General features: G+C 31.4%; 1 protein-coding gene across 5 annotated transcripts in view; it reads right to left on the reverse strand.

The window, feature by feature from the left end:
• Nucleotides 1-1,289: 1,289 nt before the first annotated feature.
• The window catches only part of LOC134715470 (prominin-1-A-like), a 103,827-nt gene continuing 79,478 nt past the window's right edge, over nucleotides 1,290-25,638 (reverse strand). For 2 of the 5 annotated variants that reach the window (XM_063577653.1, XM_063577654.1), the window contains exons 24-27: nucleotides 16,974-17,101; nucleotides 9,549-9,575; nucleotides 6,432-6,452; nucleotides 1,290-4,693 (exon numbers count right to left, since the gene is read on the reverse strand). In XM_063577653.1, the coding sequence (XP_063433723.1) occupies nucleotides 4,645-4,693; nucleotides 6,432-6,452; nucleotides 9,549-9,575; nucleotides 16,974-17,101 (225 nt within the window). In that variant the 3' untranslated portion in view covers nucleotides 1,290-4,644. Of the gene's footprint in view, nucleotides 4,694-6,431; nucleotides 6,453-9,548; nucleotides 9,576-15,633; nucleotides 15,675-16,973; nucleotides 17,102-25,638 lie in introns of all 5 variants that reach the window. The other 3 variants (XR_010106726.1, XR_010106725.1, XM_063577655.1) reach the window with 3 other exon arrangements.

Genomic DNA, 25,638 nt, shown 5'->3' on the forward strand with positions numbered 1-25,638 from the left:
CTGATTTTAATCAAGTTTCCTCAGAAACATAAATACAGTATATATTTTGCATATATTTCTTTGATTCCGATTGAATTGAATACTTTTGATAAGAAGATCATCTTTCTGTTTTTTGATCAAATATCAATTCTTCTCTCCCGTAAGTCTATGATGAAATACACACTCAGTATCCTGTGGTTAAATCTTCAAACATAATTAATTCACATGTTATCGAGACAACATACAGTACCACGTTATAATTGACCCAGATACAAACAGTGTACAATGGTCGTTTTAAAACAAATATAATTGCGTCGTCATGGGTCATCAAGGGACCATATCAAAGACGTAGATAACAACCTGTTAAGACCTGTATAAATGACCGAAAACTTTCGAGACGTTCCGAGAATTTTATTCTGACTTCCGGCCGAGAGATATCGAGTGGCCCATAGACACATCCAAAACTCACCAATATATAAGCATGAACCCAAGCATGAACCCCTCATTTTTCAGAGATATAAACTAGAAACTGCATTTAGCCCTATGTTCTATTTTAAGCCAAGTTCACCATGTTGGTTGGCAGATAGGTCATGGGACACATTTCTTTAACTACATGTAGATACCCTATAAGGATTGTGACCAAGTTTGGTTGAAATTGTTTATGTAGTTTCAGGAGATTTTTGTAAAAGATCACAAAAATTAAAAAATTGTGCAAAAAGTGACTATAAAAGGCATTAACACCTTCAGGACAATGTTGATCTTTTGACTTATTTGTAGATCTTACTTTGTTGAACATTATTGCTGCTTACAGTTTATCTCTATCTATAACTATATTCAAAATAATAACCATAAACTGAAAAATTTCCGTAAAAATTCTTATTCAGTGGCAGCAACCCAACAACCGGTTGTCTAGTTTGTCTGAAAATTTCTTGCCATATATATCTTAACCAGAATAACTTTAGTTTCATAGATATAAGCCAAAAACTGTATTTTACTACCTATGTTCTATTTTTTATTTTACTACCTATGTTCTATTTTTAGCCAAGTTGCCCATGTTGGCTGGTTGGTCATCGGACACATTTTTAAAACTAGATTCCCCAATGATGATTGTGGCAAAGTTTGGTTAAATTTGGCACAGTGGTTTCAGAGAAGAAGATTTTGTAAAAGTTAAGGATGACACATGCCGAGTGATGAGAAAAGCTTACTTGGCCCATTAGAACAGGGAGCTAAAAATGAGGTCAAGGACAACAGACATATGACATACCAAAATCTCGTACAAAAAACATATGTATACAAGTGATAAAGCTATCTACCATTTGAAAAATAAACTTTATTCAAATAATTTATGCAAACGGATTGTCATCCTTATGTCTTGCATTCTGCAACTTATTGCAGGCCAGACAAAGTACATCTAGGATTCAAAAATAAAAAATTAAAATGATGAAATAATAAACACAATACATTTGTACAAATTTAAACATAAATAAAAAACATATTATATGTTATATAATGCACTGGATATTTTCATAATTTTGCTCTAGATACTCTTTTGATAAAAAAAAACAAACCATTCTGGTTAACTAAAGTTCATGAAAGTTTGACAAAGTATTGATGAATGAAAAAACTGTGAACTTAAGATTTTATCTAAATGCTTACTTATAAGTCCTCTATTAGTAAATTGCAGAAAAATTAAATACTTTTCTCTGTATAAAACTGTCTTTAGGTGGTCAAAAAGGCTCTGTCAAATTTCATGAAAGGTTTGACAAAGGTGTTGATGCTTTCAAAAACTTGAACAATAGACAAAAGATGCAAAATCTTTTACTTGTATTTACCAGCAAGATTTTATTTTATTTAATTTTTTTGTTACTACCAAAAATCTTATATTTGTATAAGGTCTAGTCTGGTATCACGTGAGCGTTTGACATGAACACTTGCATTTAGATTTTCAAAGCATTTGTTTGAAATCAATGTTGAAAGCTATGAAATCATGATAGGACGAACGTTACTCTGCATCTTTTACTTGAAGAGCATGGTTCATTAAAAATAAAGTTCGTCCAATACAAAATTATCAACATGTGAACATAATATTTTGTACACGGACGCTGTATCCCATGTAAGGATGGTCTTTGGTGATCCATAGATCACAGTGGCTGATCCAGAAATTTTCAAAAGTGGAAACCCACTGACTGACCTAAGAGGGGGCCGGCTCCAGTCACGCTTCCCTATATAAGCAACCAAATTTTTTCCCAAAAAGGGGGGGCCCTGCCCCCCCCCCCCCCCTAAATCCGCCTCTGGATCAGGATGATTATGTTAACAATGCCTTCAACCAGCATTGATATATATTATTCATATCTGACATGAACCAAAGGTCTGTAATGTGGAGAATATTTGGCAGTAAAATCGCCAAGTTATCCGTACAGATCATTTATAAATGCGATGTAAAATACGTGACAATTGAGTTTCAAGTCTTCTAGCATTTTTATTGGAAACACAAATTTAAACACTCTACAGACTTTTTCTACTAGTCAGTTATGTATGTCTGCCCGGACATATTTTACTAGGACAAAATTATCTCTTCCAGAAAACCTTTAGGTTGAGGTAAGCATACAAGGTATGTAGTACAGAATATTAGTGTAAGTTAAAACTCTTAAAAGTTCCAGGCATATAAACGAAAATATGCCGCACAGCCCTATATTTTGATATTTAAATACAAAATAGTATTGTTCACATTCTACATGATAATTATTTTTTTTATACTTTATAATAGTCCCAGAAACTTAATAACAAAGGCATACTTAATGAGCAATACAAACAACTAGAGGCTCTAAAGAGCCTGTGTCGCTCACCTTGGTCTATGTGAATATTAAACAAAGGAAGCAGATGGATTCATGACAAAATGTGTTTTGGTGATGGTGATATGTTTGTACATCTTACTTTACTGAACATTCCTGCTGCTTACAATTATCACTATCTATAATGATTGAACTTGGCCCAGTAGTTTCTGTGGAAAATGTTACCGGTAGTAAAAATTTACAAATTTTATGAAAATTGTTTAAAATTGACTATAAAGGACAATTACTCCTTAGGGGGTCAATTGACCATTTTGGTCATGTTGACTTATTTGTAAATCTTACTTTGCTGAACATTATTGCTGTTTACAGTTTATCTCTATCTATAATAATATTCAAGATAATAACCAAAAACAGCAAAATTTCCTTAAAATTACCAATTCAGGAACAGCAACCCAACAACGGGTTCTCTGATTGATCTGAAAATTGCAGGGCAGATAGATCTTGACCTTATAAACAATTTTACTTCATGTCAGATTTGCTCTGAATGCTTTGGTTTTTGAGTTATAAGTAAAAAACTGCGTTTAACCCCTATGTTCTATTTTTAGCCATGGTGGCCATCTTGGTTTGTTTGGTGGGTCACGCCACACATTTTATAAACAAGATACCCAAATGATGATTGTGGCCAAGTTTGGTTTAATTTGGCCCAGCAGTTTCAGAGGAGAAGATTTTTGTAAAAGATATATAAAATTTACGAAAAATGGTTAAAAATTGACTTAAAAGGGCAATAACTCCTAAAGGGGTCAACTGACCATTTAGGTCATGTTGACTTATTTGTAAATCTTACTTTGCTTAACATTATTGCTGTTTACAGTTTATCTCTATCTATAATAATATTCAAGATAATAACCAAAAACAGCAAAATTTCCCTAAAATTACCAATTCAGTGGCAGCAACCCAACAACGGGTTGTCCGATTCATCTGAAAATTTCAGGGCAGATAGATCTTGACCTGATAAACATTTTTACCCATTGTCAGATTTGCTCTAAATGCTTTAGTTTTTGAGTTATAAGCCAAAAACTGCATTTTACCCTTATGTTCTATTTTTAGCCATGGCGGCCATCTTGGTTTGTTTGGCGGGTCACGCCACACATTTCTTAAACTAGATACCCCAATGATGATTGTGGCCAAGTTTGGTTTAATTTGGCTCAGTAGTTTCAGAGGAGAAGATTTTTGTAAAAGTTAACGACGACGGACGACGGACGCCAAGTGATGAGAAAAGCTCACTTGGCGCTTCGGGCCAGGTGAGCTAAAAATGACATCATACAGATTTTGTATCAATAAAATAAAATATTATACCTAACACCTTACCCATGAGGCATGACATAAAATGTACTGAGCTAAGTTATTTTTGGGGAATGAAAAATAAAATATTTTACCTACCTACCTACCCTGTTTCAAAACATAGGGTCGGAAAAGGGCAAACAAACAATATTTTAATTTAGGCCTAAGTCGTGTGAGGACTTCATGGATACCTTGCTGTTTACTCCTATGATGTTCCTCATTTTATTTTATTTCAGGGAATACTTAAAGTTTCTTCAGTTCTAAAATTTTTCCAGTTAGACATCAAATACATGTATCAGGCCATATAAAAATACAGAAAGTTAACATCATTAAATTAAAAGTCCAACATAATATAGTGCCTTTACAAACACAAATCCAACTAAAAACTATTGTTTTGTTGTCCTGAAAAAAATGCAGCCTATTAATATGAAGAGCTCTGAGAAATTATAATTAATAAATAAAATTTGAACTTCAGCATAAAGGATCATTTAATTTCCTCTATCTGTGACAGGATAATTCCATCAACAGTTCTTCACCAATCTGTAAGACTTCCTTTACCATCAGAATGGCCAACTTTATTTCTGAAACAAGGAAATGACCAAGTATGTTAACTTAATTTATTATATACTTAGTAGTAAATACAGATAAATGGTATGTGTAATACAGTCATTGGCAAGCTTGCTGTATCAGCCATCCGTGATGATATCGATATCAGCACAGTTGCAAAAGCTTTATCACACCTTTATCAAATCACTAATCTGTATGACGTCATTTTAAACCTCCTTATCTGTATGACGTCATGTTACATAAAAAAACATCTACTTGAGGTTTATGTATATAATAAAGTGTATATGATATGGCTTTTTCAATATCACACACCATATCAACCCTCAACCAATAATATAATCCCTCGAGCAGAGCTCTTGGGATAATATTGGTGTCTCGGGTTGATACAGATGCGATATTGAAAAAGCCATATGATATTCTCTATTTATACATATATTTGTGCACATACTGATAAAAGATATTCAATATCATATATAATAAGACTTGTTAGGTATCAGACCACCTTAAAATGACAATGCTACAAAACAGGAGAGAGCTAAATACATGTCTAGAATAGTGTGCAACGTTACACAAATTTTCCTCAGATGCTAGTATACTTGAACTTTTAAATATATACCTTGAACTTGACATTGGTGGTCATTTTATTACCAGAATCTATGACAAATGAGACGATTTTTATTACCTTATATACCAATTTCACCTGCATTTAATATATACATGTCCCTACTCATATGGTCTTCAAGAGCTTGTAGATGCTAATCAGACTTTGTAAAACTTCACCAGTGTCTGAAGAGAAAGTCAATTAACCAAAATACCAACACCTTGTTCATGAATAGTCTGTATCAACTTCACAAATAATACAGGATAGTCTTGAAGTATATATTCTAGGTACTGACTTTGTTTATCATTTTAATTATGTGTTATAGTGTTCTTTTATTCGTCTTCATTAATTATTAATTTTTACTGTTTCGTCTACTTTTGGTAATATCCATTTGCCTACTGGCTGGGAACTTATACATCTCATCATTGTGTTTTAATATTGTGCTTTTGTTAGTTTTGTATTCTTGTCCTTCTATTTGGCTTATGTGCCCTGTTTATATGCTTTTTTTTGTTTTTCTTCCTTGTCATATTTGTTTGTTTTATGGTGAGTAAGATTTTAACACAATGTTGACTGCTGTACCCCTATTTTGACATTTTTACCTATTATATATATAAAAGATGTGATATGATTGCAAATGAGACAGCTCTTATATTATATGTTTGTTTTATTCACACATTGTTGTCAATATAATAAAATTCTATGCAACTGTTATATAAGTGAGGACTTTTAAAGGATTTTCTGTTTTGAAATTCCCTCAAAATTTTGTAATTTTTTAGTTTAAATTTCAAGAAGATTCTTTCAAAGTTCAAAACGTTGATTGAAGGTTACTTAAAGTTATTGATGTCTAAAATATTCAATTCCAGACTAAATAAAGGGTAAATGGCAAAAGATAGGGTCATCTAACAGTAAAAGCCAACATTTATTTATAAGGAAATACATGTGTTTCACAGAAGGAATGTTGAGTGGTGAGTGAAAGTGTGAAAATTGACAACTTCATATTTTATTTGGCCTTTTAAACATTTTTTTATTCGAGCATCACTAATGAGTCTTTTGTAGAAGAAACGTGCATCTGGCGTAGATATAAAATTTTGATCCTGGTATCTATGATGAGTTTATTTGAACTATTTACAGATAGAAAAATTAAAACTTACTTTTTTAATCCAGGACTGTGTCTGAAATTAAAAAAAAATTAATCATATCATGAGCAAACCTATCTATAATGAAAACACAATTTACTGTGATACTTTATGTTATTTAATTAAAACTTCACCAATTAATTTAATTTAGTGAAGAATGTACACCTGGTCTCAATTTCAGATTTTTTTCAGTCAAAATTATCCATGTTTGATTAAAAGACACCATTCTAGCATATTGTTCCTCTTAATAATTTTTTATAGTGCTTATGCAGTAACCTTTTGTGGTATCACAACAGCAATGGGTAAAACTTTTTACCAAATTGCAGTTAAGATTTCTTCTGCAACTAACTGATCAACTGGTAAAATGTTTTAGCAGATTGCTCAAGAGAAAGGTTGTTAGTATGAAGTTAGTTGATGAATGTCATGAATACCATACAACATGATGACTGTCATTAATATGAGTCACTATTTAGAAGCATGAAAATGTTTATCATAAATAGAGCTTATAAATAATTAGTTAAAACATTGTTTTGTAAGTCTTAAATTTATAGCTCTGCTTTCCAACAGCAAGTTGTGTGTAATTATTAAAGGGAAATAATCTAAATTACCATAAAATCAGCAAAATTTTGTTCTAATAAATATCAACTTCCTTCATTTTATAAGTAGTTTGTTTGTAACATTATTTCCATGATTATTTAACTATTATCCCTTGTTCAAGAACACTAAAAAAAATCTAAGATGAATAAAATTTTGTGAAAAAACACTGTTTTTTATGGAACACATTCAAAGTTCTATGTATCATACAAATTTCTGTGTAATTTAAGAAGGTATCACCTGCCCAGTAGTCAGTAATTCTAAATTGACATGAATTTTATTTATATGGTAAAATCATAGATTAACTGTTTTGAAAAACTTTGAATTATTCAAATGACTAATGATTTTCTTCCAACCAGGTTTGATAACAAGTATAAGCATTATTTGACAAAACCTTTTGTAATTTATTGTTCTAATTGCTTTTAAACTTCGTACTTATTTGGCATTTCGTTTTGTTTTTTATTCAAGTCTAATTGATGCATATTTTGTAAGCAAAATCATAAGCCTGGTATTATTCATTAATCACCAATAAGAATTATTTCCCCTTAATGCCAGCAGATCAGTAATTCTTATAGAAAATAGTATCCAAATCACAATTTCACAATAATTTCATCTTAGAAAACAAAGCTATAAAATATTGACCTTCAAAACAATATTTTGAACTATTATTTTATAAAATCTATTTATCATGAATGTTTTCATGTCAAAGTTACCCCTTTTAAATCAGTGACTCATATTATGGGAAGTCATGATTTTGTTTAGAATTCAAGACAAAGGTATCAACTAACTGGAACTGGATGGTAATTATTAATTTATATTTCACAGCACTCACTTCTTACTAACAATAAAAATCTAACTGCAATTTGGTAAACTGTTTTAGCTATTGCTATTGTGATACCACAAAGGTTACTGGACAAGCACAGTAATAGTCTTTTAGAAAATTACTTTTACTATTAGTCTATTTGTTGATGATATCCATTTGGCTCCATACTTACACATCCTGTCCTTGTATTATTGTGCTATGATAAATTTTTCATATTCTTTTCTTTAATTTATGTTTGTGTGCTTTATCTTTATGCCTTTTGTGTTTCTTTTTTTACATATTTTGTGTTTTTTAAGTGATTAAGATTATAACACAATATTGGATGTTACATTATACCCCTTTTTTGACAATTTTACCTATTATTTTTGTTTGTTTCATTCACACGTTGTTGTCAATCTAATAGAATTTTAAGCAACTATCATACAAGTGAGCCATTTTGCTTGCTATAAATCTAGGTTTAATCTACCATTTCTACATAAGAAAATGTCTGTACCAAACGAGGAATATAACAGTTGTTATCCATTTGTTTGCGGTTTTTGAGCTTTTGATTATGCCATTTTTTTTAGGGATTTTCCATTTTGAATTTTCCTCTGAGTTCAGTATTTTTGTACTTTTTCTCTTACATGTCTAATGCCAAACTTTGTGTTGAATACTTAATAGCTTTTTTTATGAAAATAATAAATTCTGAGAAACATCTTTTTTTTCTAGGATATATATATGAAATTTGCTTAACACTGATATTTAATGAGAATGCATCTTGAATTAATTGTTGGTGTCAAAATGTGTTACTTTATGTCAAATATGGTGATGTGTAAAACTTTCAACACAAGAGAACACATGCTGAAATATCATGTCTGCTTTACTTCTGATTTAATTCATGTTGATAGTCTATAATATGAAGGTTTTAATATAAGTATGACATAAACTTAACATTATCAAATAGACATCATTCCATACACCAAATATAGTATATCTATTGCTTTTAATATGTGATCAACTGACAAAACTGCCAAATCTCATCACTGATTAATGATCAGATTTTCTTTATTCAAAGCGTTTTTAAAAGACAATGGACACAACTTAGGACTCAATACCTGGCACCGGCGAAACTTTGGCAAAGGTTGTGTTAATTTAGCCTAGAAGTTTCAGAGAAGTAGAGTTTTGTAAAAGTTAATTAACAACAACAATAGACCGAAAGAAACCAAGTAATGAAAATTGTTTGATATGATATGTTTACATGAAGCCTTTGATATGATATCGTTTAGTCATGAAGCCTGCTTTGAACTAGATGAACATGCTGAGTCAAATATTTATAGTATTAGTTTTGAAGGAAACCATTTGCAGAATAGACTGTCTCAATAGCTGTGTCCATTTTTTTGACTGGGTCGACCACTCTTAGCTCACTCCTGAAAACAGTTGGCTTAGCAGATGAAGCAAATACCATTTTCTTATTAGTCTTTTATCATGCCAGGGATTGACCTAGAATCTCCTTCATTCGAGGTGGAGCACACAATTATATACCACTGTGACTGAGGAACTTTAAACACTCAGAATGTTGATACAGTCATACTCATTGGCAATTATTATTTTGTCAGTTAAGGCATTAAAGTAGTCATATGATAAAATGGAAGAAAACATTTGTTCATGACATTTTATACTTGATATGCAAACTTATAATAGATTAGAAAATAGTTAAGTGTCTACATCATCATTACCTTCTATCAACCTCAGGAAAAGGCAATCTGAAAAAGACCATTGGAAATATAAACAAAACAAGAATGTGTCCAAAGTACACGGATGCCCCATTCGCACTATCAATTCCATGTTCAATGGACAGTGAAATTGGATACAAAATAAAATTAGGCATTAAAATTTGAAAGATAATATCATAGGGATCATGTGTACTAAGTTTCAAGTTGATTGGACTTCAACTTCATCAAAAACTACCTTGACCAAAAACTTTAACCTGAAACATGCACTTTCATTTTCTATGTTCAGTGGACCATAAAATTGGGGTCAAAAGTTTAATTTGGCTTTAAAATTAGAAAGATCGTATCACAAGGAACATGTGTACTAAGTTTCAAGTTGATTGGACTTCAACTTCATCAAAAACTACCTTGACCAAAAACTTTAACCTGAAGTGGGACAGACAGACAAATGAACGGTATGACAGGCAGACGGATGAACGGACGCACAGACCAGAAAACATAATGCTCCTCTACTATCGTAGGTGGGGCATAATAATAAATCAACTAGATTATTATTGAATGAAATATTATCTACTGAAGAGTCAGCATCTTATTTTTTTGAATAGCTTTGTGATTGAACATTTATATAAATATCATTTAAAACAAAAGGTATGCCTTTTTTAAGTTTAACACATGTCTTAATTTGAATATTACCTCTTCAATATCATTGCTAAATTGCTCTATGAACAAAATACGGAAAATATCAATTTTTCAGTTCTGGATTTTTAAAATACTTTTGATTACGAAATTTTATGCAATAAACTAGTTCCTATTTTCTTTGCTTTGGACACAAAATGTCCTTTAATCATTTTTTCAAAACTGCTATAAATACAGAGTTTATTATAATGCAATTAAAAGTACAAGATGGTTTTCAAATCAGTACTGCAACTAACCTTTTTTTTTTTTTTACAATTATGCAAAGACTGTTTACTTATTGTTGGAGGGATTCCTTTTTTACTTGTATTTCAAATTGTTAAAAGATAAATATAGTTGAGAATAAAGGCCTCCAATAAATGCATTATAAAAATATAGAAAAATTTGCTTTCTTATTTTTCTGGTATCTTTTGTCCCTCTTTTAGTGTTGTCTATCTTGGATAATGATATCCAGATTTAGAATTTTTAGTAAAAAGTATTCTTACATATATGTTTAAGGCTGTAAAGTGCAATGGGGACACTAAGATGTGATGGTCACGCTAAAGCGTGATGGTCTTTGCCAATCATTTGAACATGATAGAGTGTGATTACAAAAGTATCTGTTAGCAATGCGATTTTACGCAAAAGTATCCCTTAACCATGTTAAACAGCATTATGATGAAAATGTTTGTCCACAGTAAAGTTTTTTTTTAAAAGAGAAACAAATGATCACAATCTGCAATATTTTTGGTTGTTGCTAGAAGAGGTTAACTTAATTTGTAAAATTGTAAAAAGAAATTTAATCAAAACAGTTAAACTAGAGGCTCTAAAGAGCCTGTGTCGCTCACCTTGGTATATGTGAATTAAACAAATGAAGCAGACAGTTCATGACAAAATTGTGTTTATGTGATTGTTATGTGTTTGTACATCTTACTTTACTGAACATTCTTGCTGCTTACAATTATCTCTATCTATAATTAACTTGTCCGTGTGGTTTCAGTGGAAAATGTTGGTAAAAATTTACAAATTTTATAAAAATTGTTAAAAATTGATTATAAAGGACAATAACTTCTAGGGGGTCAATTGACCATTTTGGTCATTTTGACTTATTTTTTAGTCTTAAATTGCTCAACATTATTGCTGTTTACAGTTTATCTCTATCTATAATAATTTTCAAAATAATAACCCAACACAGCAAAATTTCCTTAAAATTACCAATTTAAGGGCAGCAACCTAACAACGAGTTGTCAGATTCATCTAAAAATTTCAGAGCAGATAGATCTTGACCAGATAAACAATTTTTCCACTTGTCAGATTTGCTCTAAATGCTTTGGTTTTTGAGTTATAAGCCAAAAACTGCATTTTACCCCTATGTTCTATTTTTAGCCATGGTGGCCATCTTGGTTGATTTGCCCGGTCTCAAAACACAATTTTTAAACAAGATAGCCTAATAATGATTCTGGCTATGTTTTAAAAAAATTTGGTTAAGTAGTTTCAGAGGAGAAGATTTTTGTAAAAGTTAACCAAGATTTATGAAAAATGGTTAAAATTTGACTATAAAGGGCAAATACTCCTAAAGGGGTCAACTGACCATTTTGGTCATGTCGACTTATTTGTAAATCTTACTTTGCTGAACATTATTGCTGTTTACAGTTATCTCCATCTATAATAATATTCAAGATAATAACCAACCAGATGCTCCGCAGGGCGTAGCTTTATACGACCGCAGAGGTTGAACCCTGAACAGTTGGGGCAAGTATGGACACAACATTCAAGCTGGATTCCGCTCTAAATTTGGATTGTGATTAAATAGTTGACACAGCATAGGTTTCTGACACAGAATGAATGTATTCAAATGAACTTAAAATTTTTGTTTTCTCTTAGAGCAATTCACTATGCTGTTGAATATTAATCCTCTCAAAAAAATGTTTGAAGAAATTTTCTTTTTATTTATGAAATTTCAAATGAGAAAAATTGAACCCAATTTTTTAATCACATCCCCCTTTCCCTTATTCCAAAACTAATTTCAATTAAAATATTCTAATGGAGTTTGCAACAATTACTACTCATTTAAATACATCATAAAATATTAAGATGTAAAAAAAAACTGCTTGTTATCACTGAATGGTAAAGATAATTTAAATTTATCAGTTGGTAGTAAAAAGTGAATATACATTGTATATTGTATATAACAAAGATTTAAGTTGATTCTGGACAAAGAAAGATAACTCCAATTAAAAAAAATTCTTGCAGATATTTCTTGCTTACTTTACTGGACAAAGAAAGATAACTCTTAATTAAAAAAAAATTTGCTATTTCACAATATTGTGAAATTAGATATTTCTTGCCATTGCACAATACTGTGCAATTGAAAAGACTTGCTATTGCACAATACTTAATATAATAATTTTAGATCCTGATTTGGACCAACTTGAAAACTGGGCCCATAATCAAAAATCTAAGTACATGTTTAGATTCAGCATATCAAAGAGGCCCAAGAATTTGATTTTTGTTAAAATCAAACTTAGTTTAATTTTGGACCCTTTGCACTTTAATGTAGACCAATTTTAAAACTGGACCAAAAATTAAGAATCTACATACACAGTTAGATTTGGCATATCAAAGAACCCCAATTATTCAATTTTTGATGAAATCTAACAATGTTTAATTTTGGACCTCGATTTGGGCCAACTTGAAAACTGGACCAATAATCAAAAATCTAAGTACATTTTTAGATTCAGCATATCAAAGAACCCCAAGGTTTCAATTTTTGTTAAAATCAAACTAAGTTTAATTTTGGACTCTTTGGACCTTAATGTAGACCAATTTGAAAACGGGACCAAAAATTAAGAATCTACATACACAGTTAGATTCGGCATATTAAAGAACCCCAATTATTCAATTTTGATGAAATCAAAACAAAGTTTAATTTTGGACCCTTTGGGCCCCTTTTTCCTTAACTGTTGGGACCAAAACTCCCAAAATCAATACCAACCTTCCTTTTATAGTCATAAACCTTGTGTTTAAATTTCATAGATTTCTATTTACTTATACTAACGCTATGGTGCGAAAACCAAGAATAATGCTTATTTGGACCCTTTTTTGGCCCCTAATTCCTAAACTGTTGAAACCAAAACTCCCAAAATCAATCCCAACCTTTCTTTTGTGGTCATAAACCTTGTGTCAAAATTTCATAGATTTCTATTAACTTAAACTAAAGTTATAGTGCGAAAACCAAGAAAATGCTTATTTGGGCCCTTTTTGGCCCCTAATTCCTAAAATATTGGGACCAAAACCCCCAAAATCAATACCAGCCTTCCTTTTATGGTCATAAACCTTGTGTTAAAATTTCATAGATTTCTATTCACTTTTACTAAAGTTAGAGTGCGAAAACTAAAAGTATTTGGACGACGACGACGACGCCAACGTGATAGCAATATACGACGAAAATTTTTTCAAAATTTGCGGTCGTATAAAAACAGTAAAATTTCCTTAAAATTACCAATTTAGGGGCAGCAACCCAACAATGGGTTGTCTGATTCATCTGAAAATTGCAGGGCAGATAGATCTTGACCTGATAAACAATTTTACACATGTCAGGTTTGCTCTAAATGCTTTGGTTTTTGAGTTATAAGCCAAAAACTGCATTTTACCCCTATGTTCTATTTTTAGCCATGGCGGCCATGTTTTTTGAAATGGGAATTCAAACACATTCTAGATACCCTAGGAATCAATCAGAGGAAGTTATGTTGGAATTGGTTTAGTAGTTTCAGAGAAGAAGATTTTTGTAAAAGTTAATGACGACGGACGCCGGACGCCAAGTGATTGGAAAAGCTCACTTGGCCCGAAGACCCGGTGAGCTTAAAATAACGATATGGTTTGTTATTTCTGTTACATAATGGATATATGTCGAGTAGACAGCATCCTAACAAACAAATGTGTAGTATCATCACATATAAAAATGATTACCAATAAGATAATTAGCTCAAGACCAAATATCACAATTGTAAGCAACTTTAGGTAAGTATACTGCATGACATTTATCATGGAGCATTGGTTTACATTGCATAGTATTCCTTAAACAAGACCAAAGGGCCTAAAAACAATCAGTGTAAAACAATTCAAACGAGAAAAATAAACTTATTTAGATATAAACAAATAAAGGGCTGCGCTTTAGCACATGATACGCCATTTGCTCTGTTAACTTGTCTTTTATGCTTTAAATGAATTTATATGATCAACTAGAAATAGTGTGAGCCGTCAAATTCTCCCCCCCCCCCCTCAAATAATAAATAAAAATGCACAAAAAAATTGACACTATTAAGGCTACCTCAAATTTAACTAAGTTTGTTGTCTTAATTTTTCATCCATACATTCTATCTTGTTCACAACACACTTTCTGAGTACCAAGTACCTTTTATATTTATTAAAGCATATACATTATATAAAAGTTATAGATGAGATAAAATAGACTTAAGTCATTCTAAATATTACAGAATCACAAACCATTGTATGCTGATAACAAAGATAGCCTATGTCAATAGATATAAACAATTTATCAAAGTTGCATAAAATTTTGTGAAAGTGTTACTTATTGTCCCAAAATTGGAAAATCCCCCCTTTTTTAAGCATAAAAATTCATAACACGGAAATGTAAAATCTGAAATTTATTAAAATTGAAAGGGAGCTTACATCAATAGATATAAACAATTCACCAAAGTTTCATGGACATTGGTGAAAGCCTTTTTGAGTTATTGTCCGAAGTGTTGAAAATCCCACCTTTTTTATAAATAAAGCCCCATAAATCCAAAACTTAAAATCTGAAATTAAAAAGAAACGAAAGGGAGCTTACGTCAATAGATACAAATGTATAAACAATTCACTCAAGTTTCATGGAAATTGGTGAAAATGTTTTTGAGTTATTGTCCGAAGTGTGGACCACAGACGGACGGACGGACAGACAGTATTCCATAACATGTCCCATCTAAAAGACAACGGGTGTATAAAAACATGTCCAAAATTAAAAATATGTTTGTTTCCCCTCCCATCCCAAGGGTCAAAACTAAGCCCCCAGTTCCAAAAATATTTTCCACCAAATAATCAAAATTATTTTTATTCCCAAGAATAATTTGTTTCCATTTTTGAAAAGTGCTTGAAAGCAAAAGAATTGATAATCTAAATAAATACACTCAAATTGAGCACAAACAACTGATAAGTGGCATTGACTAGACATGTCAAACCATTCATGTGACCATGCTATGACATCCAGCATAAAAAAAATAACCTGCCTTCCTGGTCTTTTTACAAAGGGTAGATCCAGGGGAGGGGAAACATACATTATTTCAAATGTGGCCCTAACAACAAATATGAATATGCAAACAAACTGCTACCACTAAAGTAAATAATCGGATATACTTACTACTGCAATGTAACCATTACACTTTTTGGACAACTTTCCTACTTTGAATATAAATAAGATATAGGATATAAACTGTCCATCTAACCACAAAAAAGAGAGAGGCTTTTGTGGTAGAGTAGTCTAAGTAGTTACTACTATAAATCACTACCCAGTCAACACTGAGGTTGTGATTTTGAACCTCGCTCTTGCAGGTGCACTCTACTCCAATCTTAATTGAAAAGAATTGTCAGCTTTCCCATCAAAGGTCAATGTTTTCTCTTGGCACTCCAATAATAACTGGCCGCCAAGAAGTAGCCCAAAAGCAGTGCTTATTATAATATAGGCGGCATTTAAACACCGGAAATCAAAATCAATCTAACCCCAAATTTTGTTAATGTATGCATCAAATAATCTTACAGCCACCAATGTAAAGCATAAGCCCATGTCACATAACAAGCTATATAGGATCATACAATGACCAGGATAAAGAAATTCAAAAGAGAAAGTCTACGGCTTCATATATAAATAAAACAATAAAGTTAAATGAAAAAGTAATAGAAACTCAACAAATGGAAACCATAATTGACTGAACCACATTACAGTTACACCATCACACTTTAGCATGTCATATCATCACACTCTAGTTTTTTATCTGACCACACTTAAAACAAACAACCATTGAACTTTAGCATCTGACACAATCACACTTTAGCGTTGGCCATCACACATTAGTGTAAACAGAGTCTTGCATATTGTGTATAAACTCCTGAGTTTAAGGAGCCTTGTGGGAACAAAAATTGCAACAAAAAAATGAACATTTGTTTTTTTCATTACAAATTTTATTTATTACACTATTAGTTATTACTTTATGATATGGTACAAAAATCAACCAAAAAAATCGATTTGGTTTGGCCCCAGATGACTGAAAATGTTAATATCATTGAAAAAGCTCCAAATTATCTCCCTTTGGAGCAAAAATGTCATTTTTTGGCATTAAAATTAAAATGTCTTTTTTAACTCATCAGTGACCAATATTTTTTATTATTGTTTTCAAATAAGCTGTACGTAAAGTAAATAATTGTAAAATTTAAGTGATTTCTGTAATTTAGTTTTTTATTTTGATATTACCTCTAGTTCTATTAGTTCTTAAAAAGACGCTAACAAAAATGTATGCTTCTTTCGAAGCCAGATTGTGAGATTAAATGAACAGCGACCCCATTTTTTTAATTTCATTTTCCTATTAAGTATATGATAAAGTCTATTTATAAAAAATATAGCAAAATCCTATATTATAAAAAAAATTGATTTATACCCAGGGGCCCCCTTAAATTAATAATAAGTAAGAATAATAAACAACTTACCGTTTATCTTCAACATCTTTACCATTATGATGCTTCATCTTTCTGTAATGTTTGGCTAGTTTTGTTGCAAATATAATACTTGGAATAAAAAAGAAAATACACCATCCAACTCCAAACCAAAATCCATTCTAAAATAGATTAAAGTCACGTCTTGTCACAACTGTAGATTTGAAACTAAGGTGGAGTTTGGCCCTTTAAACTGTAGATTTTTCATAAACACAATAATCAATAAAGGGCTGCGCTTTAGCGCATGATACGCCTGTTGCTCTTTTAACTTGTCTTTTATGCTTTAAATGTATTGTCCCAAAATTGGAAAATCCCCCCTTTTTTAAGCATAAAAATTCATAACACGGAAATTTAAAATCTGAAATTTATAAAAATTGAAAGGGAGCTTACATCAATAGAAATAAACAATTCACCAAAGTCTCATGGACATTGGTGAAAGCCTTTTTGAGTTATTGTCCGAAGTGTTAAAAATCCCCCTTTTTTTTATGAATAAAGCCCTATAAATCCAAAACTTAAAATCTGAAATTTATAAAAATTGAAAGGGAGCTTACATCAATAGATATAAACAATTGACCAAAGTTTCATGGACATTGGTGAAAGCCTTTTTGAGTTATTGTCCGAAGTGTTGAAAATCCCCCTTTTTTATGAATAAAGCCCCATAAATCCAAAATTTAAAATCTGAAATTAAAAAAAAAACAAAAAGGAGCTTACATCAATAGATATAAACAATACACTTAAGTTTCATGGAAATTGGTGAAAGCCTTTTTGAGTTATTGTCCGAAGTGTTGAAAATCCCCCTTTTTTTATGAATAAAGCCCCATAAATCCAAAACTTAAAATCTGAAATTTATAAAAATTGAAAGGGAGCTTACATCAATAGATATAAACAATTGACCAAAGTTTCATGGACATTGGTGAAAGCCTTTTTGAGTTATTGTCCAAAGTGTTGAAAATCCCCCCTTTTTTATGAATAAAGCCCCATAAATCCAAAACTTAAAATCTGAAATTATAAAAAAACGAAAGGGAGCTTACGTCAATAGATATAAACAATTCACTCAAGTTTCATGGAAATTGGTGAAAGTGTTTTTGAGTAATTGTCCGAAGTGTGGAAGACGGACGGATGGACAGACAGACAACGGTATACCATAATATGTCCCGTCTAAAAGACGGGTGTATAAAAATTAAATGCAAGGACAGTCGACTCTAGCTTGCACAAGAACGCAATACTTTAAAAAGTGTTTCTCAACAACATTTTTCATTTAAAAACATTTGAGAGAAAGCTCACATATCCCACGCCCCCCACATAGTCACTGGGCAAACAAAATCTCACCATATTGCAAAGTTCAAAGACTCATAACTTTACAAAAGTCAAATGATAAAAAATTTCTTTTGGATATGCACATTAATATATCATGTCCTCATTAAGGTAACACGATACCGAATGACGTTACGCCACGAGTTATCGTTCCTGACGTTATCGAATAACGTTCACACATTCAAGCCAATGCATCAGTATTTGCAATCACAAAGTGATAAAATTAAAAAAAAAATATTGGGTATTTATGTGACATTTTTAATGGTAACTTTTTCTGGATACTTGATGGAGCAAAGACTTATGGCCTGACCGATGAGGAAAATGTTAATAACTTTTTTTATTATTGCTCATTGTTTTAAAATCTTTAAAAATGTATTACTTTACTTTTAAATATTCTGGTTCTTTAAAATTTAAGCATCTGAACGATTATCTACATATAATAGACTGAGTTTTATCACAAGTCTTTATTCTTGGTATATGTTTACAATAAATACTTTTTCTTGATCATGATGAACCATGAAATTTTGTTTTGAAAGTAGAAATCTTATCTATAGAAACTAAGAATGATGTGTAAAAAAACACGGGGAATTGTTGGTACATCTATTAATTCTTGTTAAAATGGTCGTCTAAAACACCGCTCTGGAAAAATGGAAAAAGGAAATTTATCTGGATGACAATACAGATAGAATTAGTCGATAATGCACAATACAAGCAGACTTTGCAACTCATACAAAAATAGTTTGTTTGTATGGATTGTTAAGAAAGGGGTTTACTTGGTTATTTTGCCGAATATATATCTTTCTCTATGTCCCAGTATAAAAGGTCTCTGAAATTCATTATTCTGTACAGAGTAGATCCAATATCGTTTCGGAATTATTTTGAAAATAAAGTGCTAGATTTGTAATGCTATAGACCAAGTCTACACAGGATATACAGCAACATCGGAATTAAGCCTGAAAAAGTTAACGTAGGCTGAGAAATACATGGGAACTTGATTTGGCAAAAATATAATGAAAAAAGCAGGTCCCGTTACAGTATGATTCAAGCCATCCCCAAGTTGCTACTTGAGCCAATAAACGCAAGTTGATAGTCGGGACTGGCTATAGTCAGACTGGTTTCGTTACAATTTTTTTTTCTCTCCAAATTTACAATCAAACGACTGACTAATTATTATTCAAACGGAAAAAAGAGACTGAAATAGCTAGATCTTGAAATCCTTTAGATTTCATTTTCGTGTTAATTACGCTTGCATGGTTATTTGGTGGTATTTTTTTTTTTTTTTTTTTGTGATTTGAGGTGGAAATAATGTACATGTACAAGTTTGGAGACAACCCGATTGAAAGAGAATTAACATAGTTGCCTTTTTAGGCCCTGAGGGACATATTACTCACATACTTAGGTAGCAACCATTTGATTTTCTGGGGGAGGGGGGTGGCTATGGATTTTTTTCTAAACAAACTTCTTTTATCGGCTTTGGCGAAAGACAATCTATTTTTTTGGCGACAAGTCGAAAACAATTTTTTTCTTTCAATTTTAGCATGCAAAAGAAGAACAAGTTTTTAGAACAAGCAAGCATGCACAAATATATATATATATATTTATTAGGGTTGAGATCTCACAAACATGTTTAACCCCGCCGCATTTTTGCGCCTGTCCCAAGTCAGGAGCCTCTGGCCTTTGTTAGTCTTGCATTATTTTAATTTTAGTAACTTGTGTACAATTTGGAAATTAGTATGGCGTTCATTATCACTGAACTAGTAAATATTTGTTTAGGGGCCAGCTGAAGGACGCCTCCAGGTGCGGGAATTTCTCGCTACATTGTAGACCTGTTGGTGACCTTCTGCTGTTGGTTTTTTTATTTGGTCGGGTTGTTGTCTCTTTAACACATTCCCCATTTCCATTCTCAATTTTCTATAAAAAAAAAATCATATACATGTATGTATATTGTAATACTAGTATAAAATGTATTAGCATGAGTTTTAGAAACACGATGGAAAGAGAGACTCGCCGAGCTTTCCACTTGTTTCGTAGCGAGTGACAATGTTTACTGCACATAATTTTATATTTTGTTTATATCCTACAATTTACACCCCAAGGCCTAGGGTGAATAGGGATAAAAATATGGTCACTTGGTCTTCTTCCGACCGACAGTAAAATGCTTCCAAAGTGAGGCGTCCATTTGGCTGTGAGGGATGTATTATTTATTGTAAACTGCGTCTTGAACATGCATAAAATATTTGCCACTGGATGTAAAGTTACCAGCAATCAATCCTACAATTCAAAATCGCCACTTGAAACTAATAGAGCACGCAACATCATATTGTTTCACCTGTGTAAATTCGACCGTCAATCCCACACTTGATAGTCTTTTTGCTTCATGTTTAAATTGTGCACCTATTTTTTAAATGTACGCATACCGTTTGGATTTTCTTATTTTTTTTTTGTTCATGACAGGTTGCCTAATTAGGCATTTTGATAGATTATAAAAGCCCCCCCAGTACAGACTCCGAATAACATCTCCTGCATGTGGAATTTCAAGCTTGACCTTTTATGTTTCGCAGTTTGTTTTACTTATAAAGAATGCATATATGATCTCAAGACTTGTTTTATAAAATAATTTTCACAAATGCCAGACTGTTGAACTAATAGTGAAATTTTGCATACAGTTTGCAAGCAAGCAACTCGCACATTTACACCACGCAAAGTACACTATACAAATGTACGTAGCAAGTCAAGAATGAAAGTTTTGAATTTTTCTTTGAGTTTTTTTATTTTATTTATCATGCATGAACTATTTGCCTCTGAACGTTTAACAACCATCCAAAACAGAGCAATTATATCACTGTCAACTGAATCGAATTTTTAAAGTACTATTTTTCTACATGGATGAAGCAATGACAACACCATTGTCATAAAAGATGGAGTTAAAAACTCAGTAATTCAAATAAATCACACGTAAAACATTTTATGTTATTTTCACTCGAATTTTACAAAAATATGAAGGTATTTAATATGCTCGTTAAGTTTAAAAATCAGACGAGATTAATGTTAAATTCATGTTAGTGAAATTTCTAATGTAGGACGAAATAAATTATATCAGTAGAATCTCATCACTAGGAAATTTACGGAAACCTGACAGGGGAAACGAAAATAAAATAAACACCCTTCAGATCCCGACACATTTTGTGTTTTCCATTTCTCTGGAGAATAACGTTACATTCTGTATTCAATAACGTCACACGTTTTAGGTCAAATTCTAAGGGTATCAATCAATTTTGAAGCCATTTATTTCAAAAACAAGGATGGTGACATATGATTTTCTATACATGTATGAATTCAGTTTGTAATTCTGAATATTATGTTAGTTTTTTGTTGTTCTCCGTATATAAGAACATAGCCATCCATTGGAAAATCTAAAAAGGTTAGCCGAAAAACAGGCATTTCCCCTATATACCTAAGTAAATTTGTCGCCCAAATCGACGTTTTCCAATGAAAATACCAAGAAAACAAAAATGGTGACCCCCATTTTTTATTACATATTTCGATGTAACTCGGTGCAAAGAGCGCGTATGCCAAAAAGTTTGGAAATCGGGAGATATGCCATTCGGTATCGTGTTACCTTAACTACAAAGTTTCACGAAATTCTAAGTTCTACGGGAAAAAAATTGTAGAAAAAAAATTCAATAGTAATTTCTTGTAGATATATACTTCTTCATAGTATGTCATTATTATATATGTCGTGTACATGTTATTATTTTGTACAGGTTATTACTTGTACAAACATTTTATACAAGTAATTACTTGTATGAAGCGATCATACATGTTATAAATTGTACAAGAACAATTGTACAAGTAATTACTAGTACAATTTTTATTGAGAAAAAAATAATAACTTGTACAAATCATTATTCTACCTTGGCCTATGTGATGTTCTCACAAATCGGTCCGTATTAAACAAAAAATTTATGAATAAAACATAAAGGTATAAACATTCAACATGTGTGTACTCTTTGATTAACAAATAAATGAGCAAAAAAAAAATAAAAAAAAATAATAAAGTAAAAACTAAAGTGTAAGATGGAAAACAGTGTAGAAACAAAATAGTATGAGAAAATGATTAATTTTGGCATGGCAATAACTCTTCTAATAATTCAACATTTACACACATAAGAATATTATTTATGTTAAGGAAGTATAATTAGGTTCCAAAAAGACAGCACATCCAAGATATTTCTTACGGCAGTATATTGTTTTGAATGTAGCAAGAAAAACATTCGCAAAGAAAAAGAAATTATTGTTTGTGTACTGTTGATAGAGCGAGGTCCAATGGACTGTAGAAATATCAAAAGAGTTGGGCAAAGAGTTGTGCTTAATATTTTCTAAAAAGGGATACAAAATTAGAAACAAAAGTTGGAATCATGATTGGTTAATGAGTCAAAATCAATCAAAAGATTCAGAGACAATGTTGGACATACCAGAGAACACTGAGTTTAACGTCATGAGAGCAGTATAATTGCTTAATTTAAGTGGTGACCATGGTCATGTTCACTGCAGCTGTCAAAGTGACTGTAAGACAGACACATGTAAATGCAAAAGGTTAATTGAGCTTATTGTGAAGTTCCAGATGTCATGTGTCCTTGTCTTGTTCTAACAAATAGTTTATTTGATTTATCAAGCTTTACTTTTGTTTTCAATATATGATATTACATATGCAACTTTTTATCATGATTTATGTTTGAAAATAAATGGTAGAACTTCTTGATTTTAACAACTTTGTCACTTTGCACAAGTAGTCTGTATGTGGCAACAAGCTGTGTAGCTAAATTTGCTCATGGTGTCATGTTACCCTATGTTGTTACTTTGCGTCGATTATTTTTTTGTTATCTTCTTATATTTAAGAAAATATTATTGATATTAAGTTGATAAAAAACAAAAGAAAAAACAAACCCAAATTAGATTTAAAAAACATACGTTGAATGATAAGAATAAATTAAAAAAGAACGAATGAATAAATACCAAACTATTGACAAAAATTCTCAGACTTACAAACCCAAAGAAAGGAGTTTTTGAATAAAACATTAAAAGCAAAAGAAGCAATAAATATAACCCAAATATATTGTGTTGTACAAGTTATTATCTTTTTCTCACCAAAAATTGTACAAGTAATAACCTGTACAAAATAATAAAATGTACACGACATATACAAAGTTTCATTAAATTCTGTATTTTGGTTTCAGAGAAGTTGTGATTACAAACTGTTGCAGTTGCATAATATTAATAAGGCCGAAATTCTAACTTCAATCGGGGCATAACTCCTAAAAAAAAAATCCAATGTAATTCTCTGCTGACAGGCACATCTACGTAGTATGTCCTTATTATCTACTAAGTTTCATGAAATCTGTTGTGTGGTTTCAGAGCAGTTGCAATGACAAACTTTTGCATTCAACAGGCTATTATTTGAACTTGGAATTATTTTTAATTATATAATTTGCATAATTTCTTGTGTTTAAATTTTTTTGGATATGCACATTAACACGTCATGTAATTGTGACGTTAAGGTATTATGATGTCATGACGTTTCCAAGGACATTTAGCTATAACATCTTATCAATGATTGAAAAGGAAATACAAATGTAAAGTCAGCCATGTAGTTGAGAGGAAAAATAAAGAACTGAAGAAGGCCAATGGCCTAACGTCTTGAAAAATTGGTTTATTTAAACAATTATATAAAGTATGTTCCCTATTGGAATTTTGAAAACAAGGATTTTTATTCAAACCCTATAAAAGGATGGAAGATTGTGAGGAGATGGAACATGACAGACTGGAATTTCTAAGAATAACTGACAAGAAGGTTAGATATATTTCACATTTAAACTTTTTAAATTCCTGCATTAAAGACAACGTGGTTCCAAATGGATTTCAACTAAAATGGAAATTTAATCTAGATGCAAAACCAGAAATTATTCAAAAAAGCAAAACAGCACTTCATGAGGCTTCAATGAAACTCTTAAACTTATCGATTAATGTATCACCGTGTAGAACGCCACATGCGGGGTGTCGGCTATGCTTGACATGGGGTGGCAATTTTGAAGGGACAAAAAAGTAACAAGGTAAGTTCAAGCATCAAAATTTCTTATTTTAAAAATTCTCAGTACCATATAATGTATTGCACGGAAGGAACCGCAACGTAATGTATTTCCTGAAAGCAGAAGCAGTAGTTTTCAATGCTCAGTTTTCTCAAACACCTCGCCCTAGTTTTCCGTGTTGCAGATTTTGAGGCTTTATATGCAAATTTCGGTATAAAAAACTACTTAACACAACTACCCTCTGTATTATTTATATATAATTGTATTCCTCTCATGGACTAAATACCAAATACTAGTTTCTGAGTTAAAATTAATTGGTTTTAAAACTATTATTCATCAAAATATAAAGTGTCGCTCAGGGTGTCAGATTTTGCATGTCAAGGGGTAGAAGCGTGTCATTAAAAAATAAGACATTTTCTTATAAATCGGTCTCTGTCTGATACTTTTTATTTCAAACACACCTACACTGTTTTGTTAACAAATTACAAACTTAAGGTATGTCATTCGGTCCATATTTTAGTCTTTTAAGTAATGTGCATTTTTATTGATAAACATAGAAAATAGAGCCTCAAAGAAGACAAATAATTGTATATGAATAGAAGTAAAATGTTATTAGTTTAAAGTTATACCTTTAAATAACAAAAATATTGACAAATGCACGTAAGAATATGACAATTACACGTAAGAATGAAGAAGGGTGTACCCCATTTATTATCAAATCATTAATTATTTAAATTAAATTGCATAGGAATACTATTAGTTAAATGATTTGAACAGACCAATCTGATTTTATTCAATTTAACATGCATCTGACTGTTTCCAGAAAAAAATAAGCGAAATATTGTCTACTAGAGGAAATGTATTTAATTTCTTTTACCATTCTGATAAATGATAGAAATTCAGCTGCCAAATGAACTTTAAAAAAAAAAAACTATTCCCTGTTTTGAAATCATTTACAATTGTAGTATCATTGTCCTCAGGATTACTTAAAGTTTTGTTGCCATTTGATGAAAAAGATGCCGGTGAGTGTTTCTTTGGAAAGAGTATTCTAAATTTTTTTTGAGTGATGAATTTTTGCGGCGTGCACGACTGATTTTTAGATAAACCTGGTGATTGAAGTATGATGCAGTTTGGCTGATGGAGGTTTCGGGCATATCTTATATTGAGGACTGTATTGTGATTTTCCACCAGGTTTGGGTTTATTGAGTCATAGCCTGGACTTTTGTCTGGCAATGGTAGACTGAAAAGGAAATGAAATC

Source organism: Mytilus trossulus, chromosome 4 (genome assembly GCF_036588685.1).
Source record: "Mytilus trossulus isolate FHL-02 chromosome 4, PNRI_Mtr1.1.1.hap1, whole genome shotgun sequence".
In the NCBI taxonomy this organism is placed as follows: Eukaryota; Metazoa; Mollusca; class Bivalvia; order Mytilida; family Mytilidae; genus Mytilus; species Mytilus trossulus.